At 38.8% G+C, this 20327-nt stretch overlaps 2 protein-coding genes across 2 annotated transcripts in view; one reads left to right on the top strand and one right to left on the bottom strand.

Annotated features, from left to right (window-relative positions):
* The window catches only part of LOC110044859 (heat shock 70 kDa protein 12A-like), a 22099-nt gene extending 13884 nt beyond the window's left edge, over positions 1–8215 (top strand). Inside the window, exons 2-4 of the mRNA XM_020750437.2 lie at positions 3199–3423; positions 4108–4285; positions 4716–8215. Of these exons, the coding sequence (XP_020606096.2) occupies positions 3199–3423; positions 4108–4285; positions 4716–5803 (1491 nt within the window). The 3' untranslated portion in view covers positions 5804–8215. The remainder of the gene's footprint in view (positions 1–3198; positions 3424–4107; positions 4286–4715) is intronic.
* A 1328-nt stretch (positions 8216–9543) lies between these two features.
* LOC110044768 (carnitine O-palmitoyltransferase 2, mitochondrial-like) lies at positions 9544–19810 on the bottom strand. The gene is made up of 12 exons (XM_089281239.1): positions 19604–19810; positions 19431–19498; positions 17660–17865; positions 17126–17185; positions 15886–15989; positions 15045–15178; positions 14220–14422; positions 13288–13558; positions 12740–12848; positions 11655–11909; positions 10403–10628; positions 9544–10175 (listed from the first exon to the last, which is right to left on the bottom strand). The coding sequence occupies exons 1-12, from the start codon at positions 19658–19660 to the stop codon at positions 9844–9846; spliced, it is 2025 nt and encodes a 674-aa protein (XP_089137365.1). The 5' UTR covers positions 19661–19810; the 3' UTR covers positions 9544–9843.
* Positions 19811–20327: the final 517 nt, after the last annotated feature.

Below are 20327 nucleotides of genomic sequence, written 5' to 3'. Positions count from 1 at the left end.
GAAGAAGCGTACTTACTTAAAAGGGTAAATATTTATTCCGCAAATCAACGGCTTTACAGTCAACTGATAGTTGAATGACCTCTTCCGTGACTTACATTTGTTAACAAGTAATTCCACTGATTCTATCCAAATGTAAAGCGATGAAATATATTACCCTCTTGTTTCCGAAAGTCTTGAGAAGGCGTCTGTGATTTGTATTGTTTTCAAACTCAAGCGGTACTGTCTTCGAATTTGTGGTCATGCGAAGAAGCGTACTTACTCAAAAGGGTAAAAATATATTCCACAAATCGATGGCTTTACAGTCAACTGATCGTTGCCTGATGACCTCTTCCGTGACTTACATTTGTAAACAAGTAATTCCACTAACTCCATCCAAATGTAAAGGGGTGAAATATATTATATTACCCTCCTGTTTCCGAAAGTCTTGAGAAGGCGTCTGTGATTTCTGTTGTTTTCAAACTCAAGCGGTACTGTCTTTGAATTCGCGGTCACCGATGGAGAGACAATTAGGACCTTAGTTGGGACCTCATTAGCGATTCATAAATGATCAGACTCCAGGTTTATAATTACTTATGTCGTATTGTACATTAGGGACCAGTCATTGTTTATCGCCTGGGGGGTCGGAGGATTTTGGGGGGCGGGATCATTGAATTTTTAGTATGGCAGAAGGGAGGATCAGTCATAACTGAGAGCCCAGAAGGGGGGAATCCCTAATTGTCACATGCCCATTCAGACTTGGTAGACGGCTATTTGGCACTATAAAAAGTAACTTTGCAGTTTCCAAACACTTTGGATGGTTAGTTGCTGGTATATCAACTGACATCGATCAGTCACAGGGTTCTCAGTAGAACGGCGGAATTCTACCAGCTGTAAAATATAGTGTAGCCACCTGTTCCGGTCATTGAAATTTGTACACATATAACAATAAATTAAGACTTACAGACTGAGACGTTTGAAGAAGAAAATAGCATTTTAATTAAGAAGGTGAAACAGTGCTACTTGCTACATTTAATTTTATGATCATAAAAAAAAACTCATTTTTCGTGATACTTTTTCCCTCAAAATACATGAAATTTTAACTTTGGCAACCTACAATTTCAAAATTTTCTGGGGGATCACGCCCCAGGCGAATCGGGCCTCACATAAATTTATGCCGCCTGTTATGCTTTATTGGCCGCCTGTGAAAACGTCTGCTAAGAACCCTGATCAGATATCGGGAATCGAAGACACGGATCAAGAGACTGCGCCATAGCGGCTTCATTAATCTGTAAGTCAGCATCATGATTAGAAATATTACTGTCATATGACCGTTAAAAAGAACTAAATATACACGTCGAAAGGTGAATATGTGTGGGAAGACATTGAAGGAAGGGGGTGGGGATCACAAAATTTATTAATAGCTGTGAGGAGGATACTTCAATAAAATAACGTTTTTAAAAAGGGGGGATCAGCTAATTAGCCGAAAATCCTCCGCCACCTCCCAGGCGATAAATAATGACTGGTCCGTAATGTACAATACGACATGAGTAATTGTAAACCTGGAGTCTGATCATTTATGAATCGCTAATGAGGTCCCAATTAAGGTCCTAATTGTCTCCATCGGTGACCGCGAATTCAAAGATAGTACCGCTTGAGTTTGAAAACAACAGAAATCACAGACGCCTTCTCAAGACTTTCTAGAGTCAAAAGTGATTATTTGTATAAAAAGGCTTTTTCATGGTTAAAGATACTAAGCAAAACATAGGTATAGATATAAAAAGATCCACGCAAGCTACTGCGAAAAATAAACAGACGCCCCATGTAAAAGAAAACCCTGCATGCTTAATTTTCCTTTTTGAATTGTTCCTTTCTCACGAAATGTTTAATTTGCCTTTTTGATCGAAAAACGCGTTTAACGCCGAGATGCTGAATTGATTTTCATTGCAATCTAAAATAACAAAATTTCAACATCTCGTTTTAGTGAGGAATATTCATATTTTGGCGAAAAAATGGCTGCCCCGCGTTTTCACTTAGACCCCGTGTTTTCCACTTAGACCAAGTGTTTTTCACCAGACCCAGTGTTTTCCACACCCCGCGTTTTCCACACCACCGGACCCCGTACCCTGGGACCCCGACCCCGTGTTTTTCATCTAGCTGATTCCATTGTAGGACGGGAAACAAACTTTTCATTGACTTCTTCCAATAGAATTTCGTTCGTTGTCAGCAGGTTTGCTTTTCCTTCACTTTTTCGATCGCCTTCATATGTTCCTTTTACACTTCCTTGGTTACTTGGGTGGATTTTTGCATCAACATTGACCAACGTTGTCGACAGTTTCCCAGCCCGCGAAGCAAACGCTTCTGCAAGTGAAGACTTTCTCGCCTTCTGGTTCGTGTGAAAATTGGTGGGGTGGTGGGCGGAAAAGTCCTGCTTTCGTATAGGAAAGCTTGCTACGCAGGCTAACATTTTCCGCATTTCATAGTCAGAATGGCGATTGAAACAGATAGTACACCGGACAAAACTGTTTTGGATCGACGTCTCACCACACATATTTTTGTGATTTCCTTAAACTTTATTAATTTTTACACATGGAAAGTTATTTTCATATACAGGTAGATCACGCAAGGACGATTTGCGTTACAGCGTATCCTTATCGGATATGCGACTGCGCTGGACGAATGGCAAAATATGCAGAATCGTCTGCAGCTCACAAAATAGCGATTGAAACTTCAATGTATGCTAAAAGCGTTTCGAGTATGGGACAGGTACGCTGATCTAAACTTTGCTCTAGATACAAGTGCCTTCCAAATAACATGCTCTCTGAATAAAAAGGCCCACCGAGAGTAGGCTGCCAGAAATGACCTTTGGAGAACTGAAGCTTGCTCAAAGAATTTGTTTGGAACTGGAGTGTACGGCAAATACCCTGCTGATTGATAGTTCTAGGCCTGGTGTGCAGTGTGCACGTGTGTTCTTGCTGTAATGTAATAATGACAATGCAAAGATTGGTTTTGAATTAATGTATTTGTTATAATGAACTCTGAAATGAGCTGAAGTGAAATGAAACTTTTATTAAACCATAAAAAAATAATGTGTATTTATATAAATGAACAATCATCGTTATTGTAACAAATTCTTCCAAAACTCGTGCTATATAGTTCGCACAGGTCTTCTAAAGTCCTTGACAAATTGTCATATTCTTGAAAAGTGAATATGTTTTGCAGGGAACATTGTGTAGGGATACTCTTCTACAAGCACGAAACGGAAAGCGTATGCGTGCACTTGACATCTTTTCAAAGGCTTTGGAATATCTGAAAGACAAAGCTCTTGAAGCAATACACAAACAGAGTGGAGTGGAGTATACCGCTGAGGAGGTACTTTGGGTTGTCACTGTTCCAGCAATATGGAAACAATCGGCCAAGCAGTTTATGAGAGAGGCTGCTTACAAGGTACATTTGCCACGAATAACAACATTCCAAGATTTTAGGCCAAGTTAGATACATTTAACAACCCCGTCCACCAATTAACTTTTCTACCAAAACAGCAAATGTTGCTATTCACGCGTTCTCATTTCAGTCGACCATGCTTTTAATAAGCGCGCGCATAAAGCGGCGAGGCCGCCAGAAGCTTTCGCAGCTTCGCCGCTTTGGCGCTCAAAATTGAATCATTTTCGCGGCTTCGCCACTTTGTGCGCGCGCTCAAACTACCTAAACCGCCAAGCTACGCAGGCTAAAAGTTTTAAAGAAAGAATTCGATGAAAAATGTATACCCGTTAATGTGTAACAAAAGTGACTGACTGAGCCACGAAAGGCCACGAATAATTTCCGAAGACTGACACTGAATTTTATTTAATTTAAGGTGTCGTTGGAACAGTTTCCTTTGTATCAAGCATAATTATAGTGCATTGATGATAACGGTTTATTTGCAATTTTTACGTTAAGTGGCTCTTTTGTAAATTATTTTAGCGAACTCCATCGGTTTTAAGCTCATGCAGTATAATTTTGTTTTTGCAAGGTATTTTATTTTGTAGTCTTCAAACCTGCGCAGCGGAGGAAAATCCTTGCCCTATTTCAAACTTCTGATATTACTAACTTTTGCAGGCGATCTCTTAAACAATTGTAATTTAATTTCAGGCAGGCCTTGCTTCGTCAAAAAATTTGAAGCAACTTTTTATCGCTCTGGAACCAGAAGCTGCGGCAGTGTACTGCAGACAACGCAAACTGAGGGAGTTTGTGGAGAGAAAAGGCGAAGAAGTAGTGAAGGACACTTTAGTTCCAATAAAAACACGGTATCTGGTGATTGATAACGGAGGTAAATACGTCTACTTAACATTTAAAACCTTAATTTTGAGACGTACTATATACTATATACCCTCTATCTCTATGTTTCATCAGCATCGGTTACGTTTGTATGTGTATGTGTATGCGTGTGTGTGTGTGTGTGTGTGTGTGTATGTGTGTGTGTGTGTGTGTTTGGAGAAGGGAGGAGGGGGGAAAGGGGAGTGGAGGAGTGGGCTGGATAATCTTATTTGAAAGTTTCATTGGCACTGATTCACTGGAACCCTCTAACCTTGAGTGTCAGATCTCGAAAACGAGGCGAAACGGATTGAACATGTTAGGTAAAGCTAGACTTTAAGAGGCTGTATTAAGACTCCTTAATCTGTCCCATTTGCTTCAAAACTTGTCTGAAATATACTCTAGTTTTCACCACCATATTGACGAATGACTGCTGCATGTTTCAGGTGGAACAATGGATGTTACAGCACATGAGATTGCAGAAGGGGATAACATCAAAGAAATCTACCACGCTACTGGTGGAGACTATGGTGGCACCAAAGTCGACAAAGAATTTGAAGTTCTGCTAGAGAGGATATTTGGAAAGGTGTTCATGGATGAATTTCGTCGCTCTCATCCATCAGACTGGCTAGAGTTGACGAACGATTTTGAAGTCAAGAAGCGTTCAGACCGCGCGATGACAGAAGAGGTAACTAGAATCAGACTTCCAGCTAACTTTATCAACCTCTTGAGACATGAGAACGGTAATGATTATAATCGCGTCCTCAGACGAAATCTCGGTCCGCAATACAATGTCGAAGAGATCAAAATCGCGAAAGACTACTTATGTCTTGGGCCAGACAGTGTCAAACACCTTTTTAAACCAGCTATCGAGTCAATTGTCGGTCATCTAAAAAAGCTCCTGAAGCAAAACGCACTTAGAGGCATTAAGATTTTGTTCCTGGTTGGCGGTTTCTCCGAGTCTCCGCTTCTTCAGGCTAGAATCTCCAAAGAATTCGGAAGCCAGTACAGTGTCCTCATCCCACGTGACGCCCAAACGGCAGTTGTGAAAGGCGCCGTGATGTTTGGAAAGCGACCACATATTGTGGTGGAGCGATGCCTTTCTGAGACATTCGGTACGGACATCCTCCAGTCATTTGTGCCGAGTGTCCACCCATTGGAAAAGCTACAAATCGTCGAGGGTGAAGCAAAGTGCAAAGACATTTTCTCTATCCTAGCCAGAGAAAACGAAACAGTAAAGATTGGCGAAAGTAAGAAAACCTCCCGCTACAGTCCAGTTCGGGAAAATCAGACAAGAGTTCGTTTCGATTTTTTCACTTCTACCAATCCAGAGGCACGTTACACCACAGATGCGGGCGTCAGAAAGCTACCTGGCTACATCTCAGTAGAAAGTCCTGACACATCCAAGGGTAAGAATCGTTCTATAGAGCTAAGGCTCTTCTTCGAAACAGAAATAAGAGCTGTCGGGGTTGACATAGAAACAGGAAAGGAAGCATCCACTTACATTGACTTTCTGTCTCATGCGTCTTTCTAAACGAAACCTAGACAGAACGACAGGAATAGGGAAAGAAAACTGAAACGTAAACAGTCACACATTCATGTTATGCAACGCGGCGCAGAGGTATTTTAATTATTTTGATGTATAGTTCAGTAAATCTAAAGAAATGTAGCGAACTGAATTATATCGCATGGAAAGTGAGCGCTATTAAAAGAGTAAGAATCATGTATTACTACCTTTAATTTTTATCGGGGTGATTAGCCATTATTTAATCTTAGTTTTGTTTCGTTCATTATCAGATATTTGAGAGTAGTCAGTTACGAGTTTTTAGACAGCTTACAAGGGAGAGATAAGATGAAAAGCTCGCACAAAACAAAATTCACCCAACTCCAAGAAGCATGCTGTTTCGTTTTGTAAGATTCTCGACCTTACTGCGCCCAAAACGTACATGTGAATATGACTAAAACAGTACAGAAAAATGCTACCAAAAAAAGTAAAAAAAACTACAAAATAGATCAAAAAACGAAAGAAAAAGGTTTTATTTTTAGATTCTCAATCTGGCTGGCTACTAAACTTACGTGTGAATAGGACTAAAATAGTACATAAAAAAACAACAACAACAACCAAAAAAGCAAAGAAAAAAATACAAAATAGACCAAAAAACGAAAATAGAAACGAAACAAAACAAAAACAAAAACAAAAAGAATAAAAATCAAAAGAGAAAAACAAAAAACAAAAACAAAGCAAACAAAAGGTATATCGTATACTTGATTTTGTACCTTTTGCTAGAAGTATACAATGTGGTGATGTTACCGGAAAGTGCATGAGACTGGGGCATTTAAGCTGTGCCTGTCAAAAAGTCGTTAACTAGTGTTCCAACATTTGCAGTATGTCATACCGAGTTAGCAGTTCTATTAAAGGTGTTGAATTATTGTAACCGGGTTCTTCAATCCGACAAATGAATACCATTCTTTCGATGGATTACGATTAGGTAACAGATTCCGAACAGATAATAACTGTTGTATTAACAAACATTGCTGGCCAACTAGTCCGTTTCCCTAGGCAAAATAGAAATGCTATGCATAATAATAGCCGAGTTTTTTTTAAATACCAGGCTATCATTGATCTTGCTTGGTAAAACAATAAAAGCAACGTAGTACAGAGTTGAAAGTACAGATGAACCTCGCCTTACTGTCACCTCGTTATTACGGACACTTTTTTTGTCTCGGCGAAACGCCCATGGATTTTCTCAGTAGTTATAAGAAAAGCCCGTTAATGCAGCCACCCCGTTAATACGGCCAACGACCACATTCTGAAAAGTCCTTTTTAATTTTACCCCGTTTATACGACCACTCAAACTAGTTTGTTCATCTTTCCATCGTTAATATTTCATACACTGATTCAAGTCTCAATCTGTTTAAAATGATATCTGCATTCCGGATGTTTACTGAAGAACAGTTGTTTAGAAGTGCAATTTCGATATATCTGTTACGACGTCACTCAAGTTATATCAGTCGTGAGGCTACTCCCTACCCGTTACTAAGGCCAAATTTTCTTAGCCTGTTGGGGACCGCATCAACGGGGTTCCACTGTAGATAAGAATAGTCAAGTCAAGTTTTCTTTTAAACTTTAATTTATATATTAATGGATCCGGGAACAAGGCATATATTGGAATTTATTTTTCACCGTTTCAGTGGCTTGACGCTGGATTTTTTACATATTTTTACTCTCTCTTTTTCTATGTATTCCTGTAAACTAAGGCCCTCTGGAGCGCACCAAGTCATTCTCTTGTAAGATAAAATTCGCGGTGAATAGGAATAGGCATGTAGAGTAGTGGAAGTTGCGAAACACAAACATAACCCTCGCCTTTACTCCGTGGGTCAAAAGTTATCACTTTCCCTAGAATTGTAACTGTTTGCAGCTGTTGCTGTCTTTAACCCGACGTTTAGCTAAGGAAATCGTATTTTTGTTAGAATGGTGATTGTGTAACCGCCTTTCAATTTGGTGCTTGTACTGTAATGGAGATGCACGGCGACCACCTGGTAAGGTCAATTGTACCGTATGAAGATTAGGGCGTCCTTAAAGAAAGAAAGAAAAATAACAAAAAGCAACAACAACTTCAAAACGCCGAGAAACTTTTATTTGTTGTATAAGTTTTCAGGCAAATCGATCGGACAGAGCACAAAAAGAATTAAAAAAAGGTAGGGGGCGGGTTGGACCAGCTTTATGAAATCCAAACATGTCTCTAAAATTAATGCGTATGTAACCTCGTCGCTAGAAGTTGGAAATAGTAGTCTGACAGTCCAAATTGCTATTTGTAATAGTTGTTAGGATAAGCCGTGTGTTTCAACAAAAGGTTACGCAGGGTACTGTTGCTTGCTGTTAGTAATGCTCCGAGTAGATATTAAAATTAAAATAAAAATAAAAATAAAAAAAAAAGTTAAAATTGTTGAATGTTTATAGTGGTTGATGCGCTTAACTACCACTAGCTGTAAGTAACTAACTTGAAGGAGATCCTTAAGCCTTCTGTTTGCTGATCTCTCCGTGTTGTCATGGCGATGGACTCTACAACTCAGAAAGGCCACTTTCCGTACCCCGAACTCTGTGATTAGGGAAGGAGAAAGCTTGATCTAACAGCAATCGCCGGTGACTAATCTTTTCACTGATTTGGTCGCGTCGAATTAAATTTTCTTGAAAATTGCACCAGAACATGAATTTAGCCGGTGTGTTGCCGATTGTTTATAGGCCGAAAACAACCAATCTTGTATAATCGATGAAGAAAATTTAACTGCCTTGGTGAATTTGGAAATGGTGACGTTTCAAGTATAAGGCCTTCCATGGCACAAGATGGAGGATTGTGACGTAGGTTGTATGTCTTACATGGAATAAATTTCTACCCCGAGTGTCGTTGTTCATGACATGGTAATAAGCAAGAAATTATCTCGATAATCTCTTGTTATGGAGAAGGGAAAACCTAAGACCAGGCGAAAATAGAAACGGACAGGATAGAGTCCGCCTTACACGTTGGTTGGGAGAGTGTGTCGCAAACCTCTACGCTTTCGCTGCCTCGAGTAGAGTGATGGGTGGAACTCGTGTAAGGCCGCGTCCACACGGACAACGCCGGCGAAATTTGAGAACGCAACAATCACCAGTCATTTTGGATTTGTGTTCGAGGTAAATTCGGCCGGGGAAATCACATGATTATCGCGATTTTGCGCGGGCAAAGTAACGGGGAATGTATGAATAAGTCAATCAGTTGAACAAGAAGTGCTTATTGATCTCGTGGGGGCCAAGCTTCCCAGTTCAACGTATAGAACTTTACACTCGGTACAAAAACGCTGTACACTGGAGAGATGGGAGGGGGTTCAAACCGGGCAGGGGAACTTTTGAGATCATCCACAACTTTGAACGCTTGCAGCTTTGAGAACGTTGAGGCAATGAGCCTTGAATGTGGTGACTTCCCCCAAATTTGACCTGTGGAACTAACTTGGTAGGACGCATCATTGTTCAGGGAACGCAATGTTTCCATGGCAGCCGCATTTTGACAGGAATGTTCTCCTCTGTTTTGGATGAAAACGTTTTTACTGACAATTTCTGAGCCAGTTTTGGTGGCTGACGTTTTGCAAAAAAAAAAACAACAGCAGCAACAAACAAACAAAAAAGTGAAACCCCTGATGGCAGATCCAAATTGAGGGCTCTTCGGAAATAATGACCTCATTTCCCGATTCCACGTAATATGACGTCATCATTTCATGTTATGGACTTGAAAGGAAACATTTCCGGATGTATTCCAGCTTTAAAATTCTAACAGTCAAAGATTTACAAAGTAAACGCTGTTGACAGGTGTACTAAACATACTCTTTCTGTTCAATGTTAACATTTTGAAAGAAAGTGAAAACGCGCGTAGCGGGAACAAATGCGGTAAAGAAGTTTCTTCCCTCATCGACAATTAGCAATTAGCCAGCGCAGAACAGTTATCCGTCACTTTGCATGCACTTTATAAGCAGGATCCACCGCAAGATATCCAAAGGCAGGAAGAAGGGTTTTAACAGTCTGTTGCTTTGACACCCTGCAGTTCACTGCTTGAAATTTTTTCCTTCTAAAACGGAATAAATATCTTCTAAACTGAGTCGAACACATTCTAAAAAGCCTCGTACATCTGTATCGGGCGGGTAGCTGGTCACGTTACATCCAAGCCAATCATCTTGGATCCCGTATCCCACTCCAAACCCGTCCCGCACCACGGGACCAAATCCCCCAAGCATCAGTGCGGGACTTGACAGTGTGCTGGTCGACAGAATGATGTGATTGATTTGTTTATAAGCTGGATCTTGAAAGATATCCGGGACTTTACCAGTGGACTCCGCCATAAGACGCAGTGCGAAGAGATGACGATCGAAACCTTGACCTACAAGATAAGAAAGTACAGACAAATTGAAGAGAAAATTAAATACCAATCTTGACTTTTATTTATTTATCTTTTTTATTTTATTTATTAAAGGGTTACGATTTTTAGTTTTGATCAAAAGACCGGTGAAAACCAGCAATAGCGTGAGATGATTGATGAAGAAGAAAGGAAGGACCGTGACATGTAAAAGAGCAAGAGCGTGACATTACTTCCTAAGATACACTTACCCATGGCGGCCTCTTTGGTGAGTTTTGAATGCCATTCAGCTGCTCTTCGTATTCTGTCCGCCATCTCCTCCACTCCCGCGCGGTGCGACTTTTGAAAAGCTTCTGCGCATGCTACAGTGGCGTTGGACGCTGGTCTGATCGTCTCTGTTCGCCCGTGTTTAAAAGCCGATGTGCTGCAAGACTCGTACGTTGGGACAAACTTGCCGTTTTGACGGAAGTAAGCCATCTAGCAAGATAAATACCAACTAAATGTTAAAGAAAAGATCAATGTCCACCACCCTCGAGCTTCCTGCAATATATGTTTTCTCTTTATTATTCCCCTGCCCACGTCGCATCCCCTCTCAAAGCACCGCGTTGCAAAATAAGTTAACGATGGAACGATACTAATAATAGATAACACCTATTTTCCTCGTGATGTTTCATACTCACTAAACCACACGCTTATTGTAGAGAACTAATTTAACTTTTTTCTTCCACTGTAAACTCCTCGAGTCTCCAGCTCGAGAAACAACCGGTAAACAAACAAACAAACAGACTTTCATCAACATTCTTTATGACACGATTAAGAAACCTGATAGTACCAACAACTTAAAAAAAAAAAACCGCACCAATTACAAGGTTTTATTGCCCAAGCAATGGACTGGGTGAAATTCCTACGGCTATTTTTCAGTAATCAAGTCATGTAATAACTGTATTATTGCCCAAGCATTGGACCGGGTGAAGTTCCCACAGGTATTTTTCAGTCAAGTCATGCAATAACTGTATTATTGACCAAGCATTGGACCGCGTGAAGTTCCTACAGCTATTTTTCAGTCAAGTCATGTAATAACTGTATTATTGACCAAGCATTGGACCGCGTGAAGTTCCTACAGCTATTTTTCAGTCATCAAGTCATGCAATAACTGTATTATTGACCAAGCATTGGACCGCGTGTAGTTCCTACAGCTATTTTTCAGTCATCAAGTCATGAAATAACTGTATTATTGACCAAGCATTGGACCGGGTGAAGTTCCCACAGGTATTTTTCAGTCATCAAGTCATGTAATAACTGTATTATTGATCATGCTTCCTGGGGACCGTACTGTAAGATAACTGCCCGTCTTTTCAGTACATACTTCAAGGCAGCTGTTGTTTACTATCAAGACAATGGAAAGATATCATCCAGTGCGGCCCTCGAGCTTGTAAATAAACCTTCAAAAACTTCAGCTGCTGTTCATGTCTGGCAATGCCACGGAAATGGAAATCTTCTCACCTGAAACGCCAGCTGCATAACTGCATCTGGACTTAAATTCTTGCTTTTGATGTAGTCTTTGCCATACGTGTCAACTTGAAGTTCGGCGATGTCTAATCCCTTCACCGTATTGTCAAACTTTTCCTTAGCGGCGTAGATCCCTCTCTCTATTTCTGAGTTCAACTGTAAATCAAGTTTCCTGACGGTCGCCTCAGCGCTGTAGCTTTGAGCACTGGCTGGAGCACAGACGGGCCGAGTGGTGGTGTCTTTGAAGACCTGCGCAAAGAAAGAGACTTCATTTTACCTTAACGAATAACGAGTCTTACAGTAGCCTCTAGCGATGAAGTCCAAATTTCCCACCCTTGCCCAAATATCGCGGTGCCTGGAAAGAAAAACAAGGAAAAAACAATTAACTGAGGCAAAGTTCATGGCTGAATTTTCTTCCTGGGTATTTAGCAGTGTCTTATTTTCTCCCTTAAATATATAAAAAAAATAAACCAAAATAAAGTAAAAACACACACACACACACACACACACACACAAAAAAAAAAAAAAAAAAAAAGATAAAGGAAAAATGACTGAGGCGCGGGAAAACATGCAACAGGTCCTAAGAGCGAGAAAATATGCAACGGGTTCCAAGCGCAGGAAAAGAAAACAACAACAACAACAAAAAACACAGAAGGCCGCGGGAAGAAGCAGAAAAACTTAGCTACGATTTCGAGGAAAGGTTGTTGTTATTCATCGTGGTAGATGCAATAATAAAGTGTATTATCGTTTGTCTCACGATGTTGTCACTTGAGATGTAGATCGCGACGTTTCGACTGCTTACTGCTAGTCTTCTTCAGGCGATAAGGTCGACTGATCGCACGGTATCATTTATATCACAAAGGTCCTTTGTGATATAAATGATACCGTCCAATCAGTCGACGTTATCGCCTGAAGAAGACTAGCAGTAAGCAGTCGAAACGTCGCGATCTACATCTCAAGTGGCTACATCGTGAGACAAACGATAATACACTTTATTAAGCTACGACTTGTTTTCAACTCTGATTGGTTGAAAGCACAGGTCTTTGCATTGACTGCACGCTGCGCAATTTATTCATTACCTCATTGAAGAAACGCAACACAGCAACTCCATCGCCCCAGGCATGTTCAAAATGTACCGCGGCTTTCCCATCCTTGCAAATAATCAGCTGGAGTGACTTGTCGAACCATCTTTTGGAGAAAAACAATGAACGAACTCTAAACCAGACTGAGTAAAATAAATAAACTCAAACGCTAAACCAGAAGTAAAGTCTATAGGGCGGATCAAACGAAAATGGAAGTGGAAGCAAAAGTAAGAGAGTTTTCTTTTGTTTTACAGGCAAATTAAGTTAATTCTTGAATCTCCTCAGATCATTTCGCGTTACTATTGCTCTGATAAAGGGTTACCACTCATCAGAACTTCAGCTTTTCAAATCAGCGACGGCAATTAATGCGACTTTTATAAATTTCAAGTTAAAAATCAATAAACTGTTCCATTTACTACCAGCGTGACACAACAAGTTCTTGAGAATCTAATAGTTTTACATCGCAAAAACCTGTCACATTGCTTGCGTCTCTGCTTTGTTCTCTTCAACACAATATTAAAAGTTATAAACTTGATATTCCTCACCTATTTTTTCCATCACCATGTAAAAACGTTCTTGTCACATCTGCCACGCTGTTAACCTCGTGATCATCCAGGCACAGAACAAAAATAGCGCTGTCAATCAACTTGAGTACCTCCTCGTTACCTGGAATGGCTTCCAGCGCATGGCGCATGTTCGCCCAAGTGTCACGGTTTTCTGATGTGAGAGCGGCGATCGGAAAGTTGGGGGGAGGGGAAGGGTCGTTGACAATATACTTCAGATTTTGATAAATAGTAGCTGTTGGGACAATATAACCTGAAAGGTAAACAAGACCGAAAATTGCGTCCTTAAATTAAGGGTAGAACTTGAAGGGATAGGGTCACCAGAAACATATTTAGTACGCAGGGAAGCCCACAGTAAGGGTCTTGTTATGTGGAACAGGACAAGAAACCATTCTGAACAGATGTTACATTTAAGAACAAACAAAAAGATTGCAATGGGAACATTCTTTACAACGAGACTTTCCTGTTCCAAGGGCTGGGCCAGATTTCTAACAGTACTATTCCAAATTTCTCCAAAAGTATACCGCTGTTTTCATTTGAGTGTTGTAATTTAACGAAAACTGAGGCAATGATATCGGCCAATCACAATAAATTTAAACAACACAATGAACCATTGAACACACGAAGAAATACACGCAAGGGGCGCCAAGCGTGGGAAAACGCACGTGATCAAACCGTGATTGCTTTTGGCTTGGCATCTGATTGGTCGAGTTGGTCATGGACGCTTATAGTAACCAATCACGAAACCCACTTCTTATTACTTTCTACACTCGATTGAAAGCACCTCTGGTTTTTTTGTAACTACGCACCTATTGGTGAGTACATTGGTCTTGCTGCACCGCTAAATTCTCAACACTGACTTAAATATAGAGAAACCAGTTGGGAGAAATTAGATTTGGACCAACTTATCTTACCATCTGTTGTTATTGTATCAAACACGTAAAAGTTGCCTTTCCTCATCACGACTATATGTCGTCCACTCTCAAAGGTAGCAAGCCGGTCTTTCTTCAGCTCTGGTATCCTTGTTGAATTAAACAGCCTGGAATATTGACTCATATCTAGAGGGAATGCTTTCACTAGAAATGCACCATACCATGATAACTGCCTGGGAACAAATCTGAAATCAACCACACCAATGAGTGGATTAGTTCTACGCTGTCAGTAAATTGAAGCACGAAAATGAATCTTACAAAACACAAGTGGAAAATCTTAGTTATGCAAACCAAAAGACTGTTTTGGAACCGAAGCCATCTCGATGGGTAGGCAACAGCGTCAGAAATTGTTAGCAGTGTTTTATGAGAATCCGATTGCGAAAAATTTTCTTGATACATGTAATTGAATTCTGAGCATTTTATGAATAGCAAAGTACATAAGATACTAAACAAAGGATTGCATAGACCAAATCTGAGGGATGTATCCATGCTATAAAGCATCCAGTCGCATGTTTAATTTCCCTACATTAGCCCGTGATTTTTTCCACGAAGCGCGCGAACTTGTAAGCCGCGTACGAGTTCTCGGAAAATCTAAGTGGACTGGATCATCACATTGGATTCTGGATTGCCCTTGGCACTGATGCTCTTTTATACATGTACGCTGAAATAACTTTATTTCTCATCATTATGTAATTTTTTTTTGTACCTGATGTTTTTACCATGTATAAACAATGATTAAAGATTAAAGATTAAGGTAAATGTTGTGACTAAGGAGAACCAGTATGTAGAGAAATAAGGACCTCTTACCTTATAACATTCCTAAACCACTGTGTATCACTCAATTGTGGCTTCAAGTGATAAATATCTGGTTCAAGAAATGTTTCATCTAATGATAACTTAAATCTCATGGCTGAATTTATCATGTTGGTGGCTCTGACCAGCTGTAAACAAAGAATACCACAAAGCAGGTTAAACATACTGCTAAATCATTTTAGGCAATTAATATTTTACTTGCTGTATCAGTCTGTACATTTAGCTGACTGGTACTACATGTATCACTCAATTTTACATTATTTTCCTTATTAAGTCAGAGTTTCAGTTGTCATCTGTTTAGGGAGTAGTGGGCTACTTTCATGAAGCAGAAGGCTGACTCTGATTCAAATGGCAAAAGGACAAGCCTCAAGGGAAGTCTGGGGACTTGAAGGGTTCTTTTCAGCATTTTCTTGAAGATATTTCCTCACAAAAAAATGGAAAAGGTTAAAATGCCAAAAATATTTAGTGATTACAAAGACTTTTTGCAACTTTTATTCAACAGTGCTAGCAATATTAACTGAAACTGGACACCACACCCTGACCCCTCTCTATCTACACTGAGATAAGGCAGTCAAGGTTCAGCAACATTCCAAAAAAACCCTGTGTTTTCCTAAATTTCTCTTTACAACTTAGACATGCATTATTTCACGATTTTTTTTTTTGAGAACCCTGTGCGTAGAATTTTTGTATAATGTGCAATTGCCTTCAACTATCATTGAATTGCCATATAATTGAAGCACTTTTTTGATATTTCAATTATGCAGTGACTTATGTGTACATGAACAAACAAATGCAAAAATAATGCATGCCAGTTAGGCCAAAAGGACTCAAGTACCTGATCATTATTTTCTGTAGCTGGATCATCGTTAAACATCAAAAATGGATTGTAGTTCAGAACTATTGGATCCCTTGCTGACAAATACATGTCATACCATGGATCTGACAAATGCCGATATCACATACGAAAAAAAAAATCATATTCAATATTGCTATTTAAAAAACAATATTTTCCTGTGTCAGTATTTACTTGTTTTGACATACAAAATTTTCATTAAAATATACTTTTCCTATTTCAAGAGCTAAAGATAGTCACAAGACAGAGAGGGATGGAGAGACTTTCTCACTGGTAATAATAACAACAACAACAACAACAAAAACAATAATAGTAATAATAATAATAATAATAATAATAATAAAAGAATGAAAGATGTGAATGCAGCCATAACACCACTGGAAAAATGACCTGAAAAAATTTTCAGGCTCTGAACGGGATTCGAACCCATGACCTTTGCGTGATGAGAGCGGTCATGTGTGAGTTTGGCCCTATATGTTCAGTGGACGTAATACTCGGCTCAAGCATATGAATTCCATGGTCGTAGATGTCCAACAGTAGCAATTAAATGAAAGAATGAAAGATGTGAATGCAGCCATAACACTACTGGAAAAATGACCTGAAAAAATTTTCAGGCTCTGAATGGTATAATAATAATAATAATAATAATAACAATAACAATAACAATAACAATAACAATAACAATAACAATAACAATAACAATAACAATAACAATAACAATAACAATAATAATAATAATAATAATAATAATAATAATAGATATATAGTGCCTATCCAGATCTGTTCTAAGCACTTTACAAAAGTAAAGAGCTAAAAAGAAAGTTCTACGAGATAAAATTACAGAGACCAATGATAAAAAGTAAAATAAATTAAAAATTAAAAGCCAAAACAATAATTATTAAAAAGAAACATGTTCAGTTCATGTTTAAAATGACTTAGATTATTGCATGAATGTATATCATTGGATAGTTTGTTCCAAAGTTCTAGAGCTGAGAGAGAAAATGCTCTGGATCCATAGGTTAAGAAGAAAGGGGTGAATGGGTTTATTGAGTCTTGTAAGACAAGGATTACAGAACCAATAAGGATCTCCAAGGGGGATACCTATCCCAAATCAAAATTTTCATTTTCTTTTTAAGTTTGTTCCTATTACTATGTTGCCTAGTTCTTAATGTGATGTGTGATGGCTTTTATGTCTTGAAGCAGTATGGACAGTGTTAAATACCTGCTATGTAACTAGTGTGCTTGTTATTCTTGTTTTTCTGTAAAAGCTCGGCATTAAGACCTGTTGAGAGAAATATTGATAAAAACTAATAAGATCATGTGTAGTTATTATTCCCCACAACTGACAAACACTCACTCTGAGCAAATTATATATGCTCATCTCATTTGAAATGAGCCAGTTTTGGAAGTAGCAAAAAACGTCACTTGAGACAGAAATGTATTACAATGGGGAAAAAAAAAATTGAATTGCTGGTATTTCCATGCTTGGTTCAATAGAATTGCATGGTTATTACTTACTTAGAAGTAAAGTGTAGTTCCAGAAAATATCCATACCTCACCCACAGAAGGTTTTTTATTGACCCCCCACCCATTTGGAAATTCCAATTAAGCTTCATATGTTTCTTTAATTTTTTGGTCTGACAGACCCCCACCACAATATGGATATTTTCTGGAACAGCACAATGCTGTCTTTGTCAGTTGGCCCAAACAATTTTTTTTTCATTTTAAGGGGAGCATTAAGAAATTATTACCATACCTGGGCCCTCACGCTTTTGAAACTTTTCAACTAGTTGTTTGGTGTCTTCATACTCTTCAGGAGTTAATAGTGGTTTCTGTGCATCAAGATATCTGCGACATGTGTCCTCCAGTTTTGGAATTGGCAGTCGTGGAAGACTGTCTTGAAAATGAAAAGTGGGAACAGTGGTCTTGGGCTCAATGTACCTAAGATCTTGCGAGCTTGAACTGTGAACACAATGAAGCATTTTCACATGGTTACGAAAGTAACATGGGAATGTCAGAATCAAATACAATATTTTGTAACAAAGCTTGGTTTTGATGTGAAGTTCCAGGAATATTTCAGCTACCTTACATCAAGTACTGAGACCAAATGAGTATCCACTTGTGATGATTGATTTATTGGAACTGATATCATAAAGTGTAATAAAAAACCACAAGAAAAATATGACATCATGGCAGCCATATTGGTTTCTCAAAGCAATGAAATGGCAGCCATGTTGGTGTACCAAACCAATTATCCTATGGGAGTTGAACTCTTTTCTTATGTAAATACTTTCTTTCATTCCAATAAATTAGTATCCCTGCTGGCCATGGATAAATGCACTATACAAACCTTGCACCTTAATTATTGTAGACTGATATTGAAAATTAACAAACAGAGCCTAAGTTCCTAGGTGTTCTGACATGTGATACCAACTCCCTCACAATTTTGCTGCAAAAGTGACAGAATTAGGAAAAAAAAAATATGTAGGGTAGGTTACCCTGGAACTCCATGAAGCATTGTATGAAACCCTAACCTTAAATGCAACTTACATTTACTTCTTAAGAGCATGTACTGAGCTGTGCAATATCCTTTTGGGTATGTGGGAGAAGGCTGATAAAAGTAAATGAGCAAACAAGTTACACAGAAAAAGAAAGCAATCAAGTTAAGTCGAAACCTATGCAAACTTACAAATTATTTCATGGTCAGCCTGAAGGGGCCCATGCAAGGAACAATAGAATCTTGCAGTCTTAATTACATTGATTGATGCAGTAAATCAGGACCAACTTTACCAAAATAATTCTCCCAAATGATTGCCACACTTTTTGTCCATAATGGTTCTGAGAACTTGGTATACATTCATTTATACCATGTCATAGAAAATACAGCCAATCAGAATACAGGAAAGCTGGCGTATATTTGACAGTATTTATACATCCAACCTTCCTATCATACGCCACAAGCATGTCATATTGAGAATCAAAAGCATGGTATAATAATAATAAGCTCTCATGGTATACCATGGAACATCCCACTTGTCACGTGTATTTTTGGCTGATTTCACTAACCTGCTGGACAGTACTTGTAGAGACTGTTTGTTTATGTAACAACTAACACTTGATCTTACTGCATGACTCATTGTTTGTTTTATATATATCTATATATTTTAAAACGCTTACATACGTACATGTATTTCATATTTTATTAATTATTAGATAAGTAATCGTACTTAGGTGTCCCCAATTAGTGTACATTGTATGCTAGCGACTTCGACACGTTAATAAAGTTCTTATCTTATCTTATCTTTTCTTGGTATACACACTGGCCTAAAGGGTAGCCTGTGTACCTAGAAAATTCAAGTGACTTGTGGGATATACCACAGTATACCACTCGAAAGCATCACATAACGAGTAAATAAAATACCCTCATTGATGCATAATTTTCTTTATTCTCATTACCTGTTTTCTTGACAATGTGTTGACAAATTGTATTAGGAAATGAGGCATTAATCATTCTCTCAGAAACCTACCTGCTGCAAGATCTGCTCTGATAGAAGTTTGCAGTCACTCCAATCGGAGAAAGAACACGAACAGAACCCTTGAATAAATAAAGAATGATTTCTTGGGCAAACGAACAAAATTTTCTTACAAAAAAGCTCCACGTGATCAATTTGAAAAACCAAAGTAAAGAGACAATACAAACCTTCACGCCAGTTTTAGCTACGTGTCCTTTCGCTAAAGCAACTCTATAAATACTCATAATTAAATTCTCATTCAAGATTTCATCTAAAACTAACGTAATTATTTCTGATTTCTACAGGAAATAAACTTTCGCGATAATCGACTGAGTTTCGATCGAAGTCCATAATAATGCCTGCTGACATGTTGTACAGCGGGTTTTGTTTCGTTTTTTCTTTAGAACCCACGTCATATGTCCGTCATCTGGAGCCCTAAAGACACTTTCTGAGAGTAAGATACCATTCTCTGATTAAAACTGCTCTGCTGTCCCTACTGTACTAGGTTCTCTCACGGGTTGAATCGAATTGAATATTGCATGTTAAGTTATCCATTCTTAAAATGAGTCCCAGCGCTCAGTTCAAGTCTAAATTCGAACTGATTGAAACAATATATTCCCATAGATATAATGACGTCGTTTTTATAATTAAAAATCCTAATTACCTGTACCTAGTAACACTACAGACTCAGTAGTTTTACTAGACCACCGTTTCGAAAAAGACCTCGTCATATACAAACGTAATTTCCCGTATTCCCCGGCCCGGAGAATGTAGCTTGTCACCTTGGACAATATTGGACTCAGTCGTTTGATTTTATAATATGTCCTGGCACGTTGTACGTTCACTAGGTTAAGTTACATGGTATTTTCTTGAAATAAAACAAAACAAACCCTAAAACCCTGAGAAGTTTCA

Source organism: Orbicella faveolata, unplaced genomic scaffold (genome assembly GCF_042242905.1).
Source record: "Orbicella faveolata isolate gen_17 unplaced genomic scaffold, um_ofav_v1 contig_48, whole genome shotgun sequence".
In the NCBI taxonomy this organism is placed as follows: Eukaryota; Metazoa; Cnidaria; class Anthozoa; order Scleractinia; family Merulinidae; genus Orbicella; species Orbicella faveolata.
The sequence above is the reverse complement of the archived record's forward strand: the minus strand, read 5'-3'. Positions and strand labels throughout refer to the sequence as shown.

Excerpts from the sequence above, each read along its gene's own strand:
- LOC110044768 (XM_089281239.1), bottom strand. The coding sequence starts at position 19,660 with ATGAGTATTTATAGAGTTGCTTTAGCGAAAGGACACGTAGCTAAAACT. Across the intron at positions 17,866-19,430 it reads CAGAGCAGATCTTGCAGCAG|TTCAAGCTCGCAAGATCTTA; the intron begins GTAGGTTTCTGA and ends TTGTGTTCACAG. Across the intron at positions 17,186-17,659 it reads TCAAAAGCGTGAGGGCCCAG|GTCTTAATGCCGAGCTTTTA; the intron begins GTATGGTAATAA and ends TTCTCTCAACAG.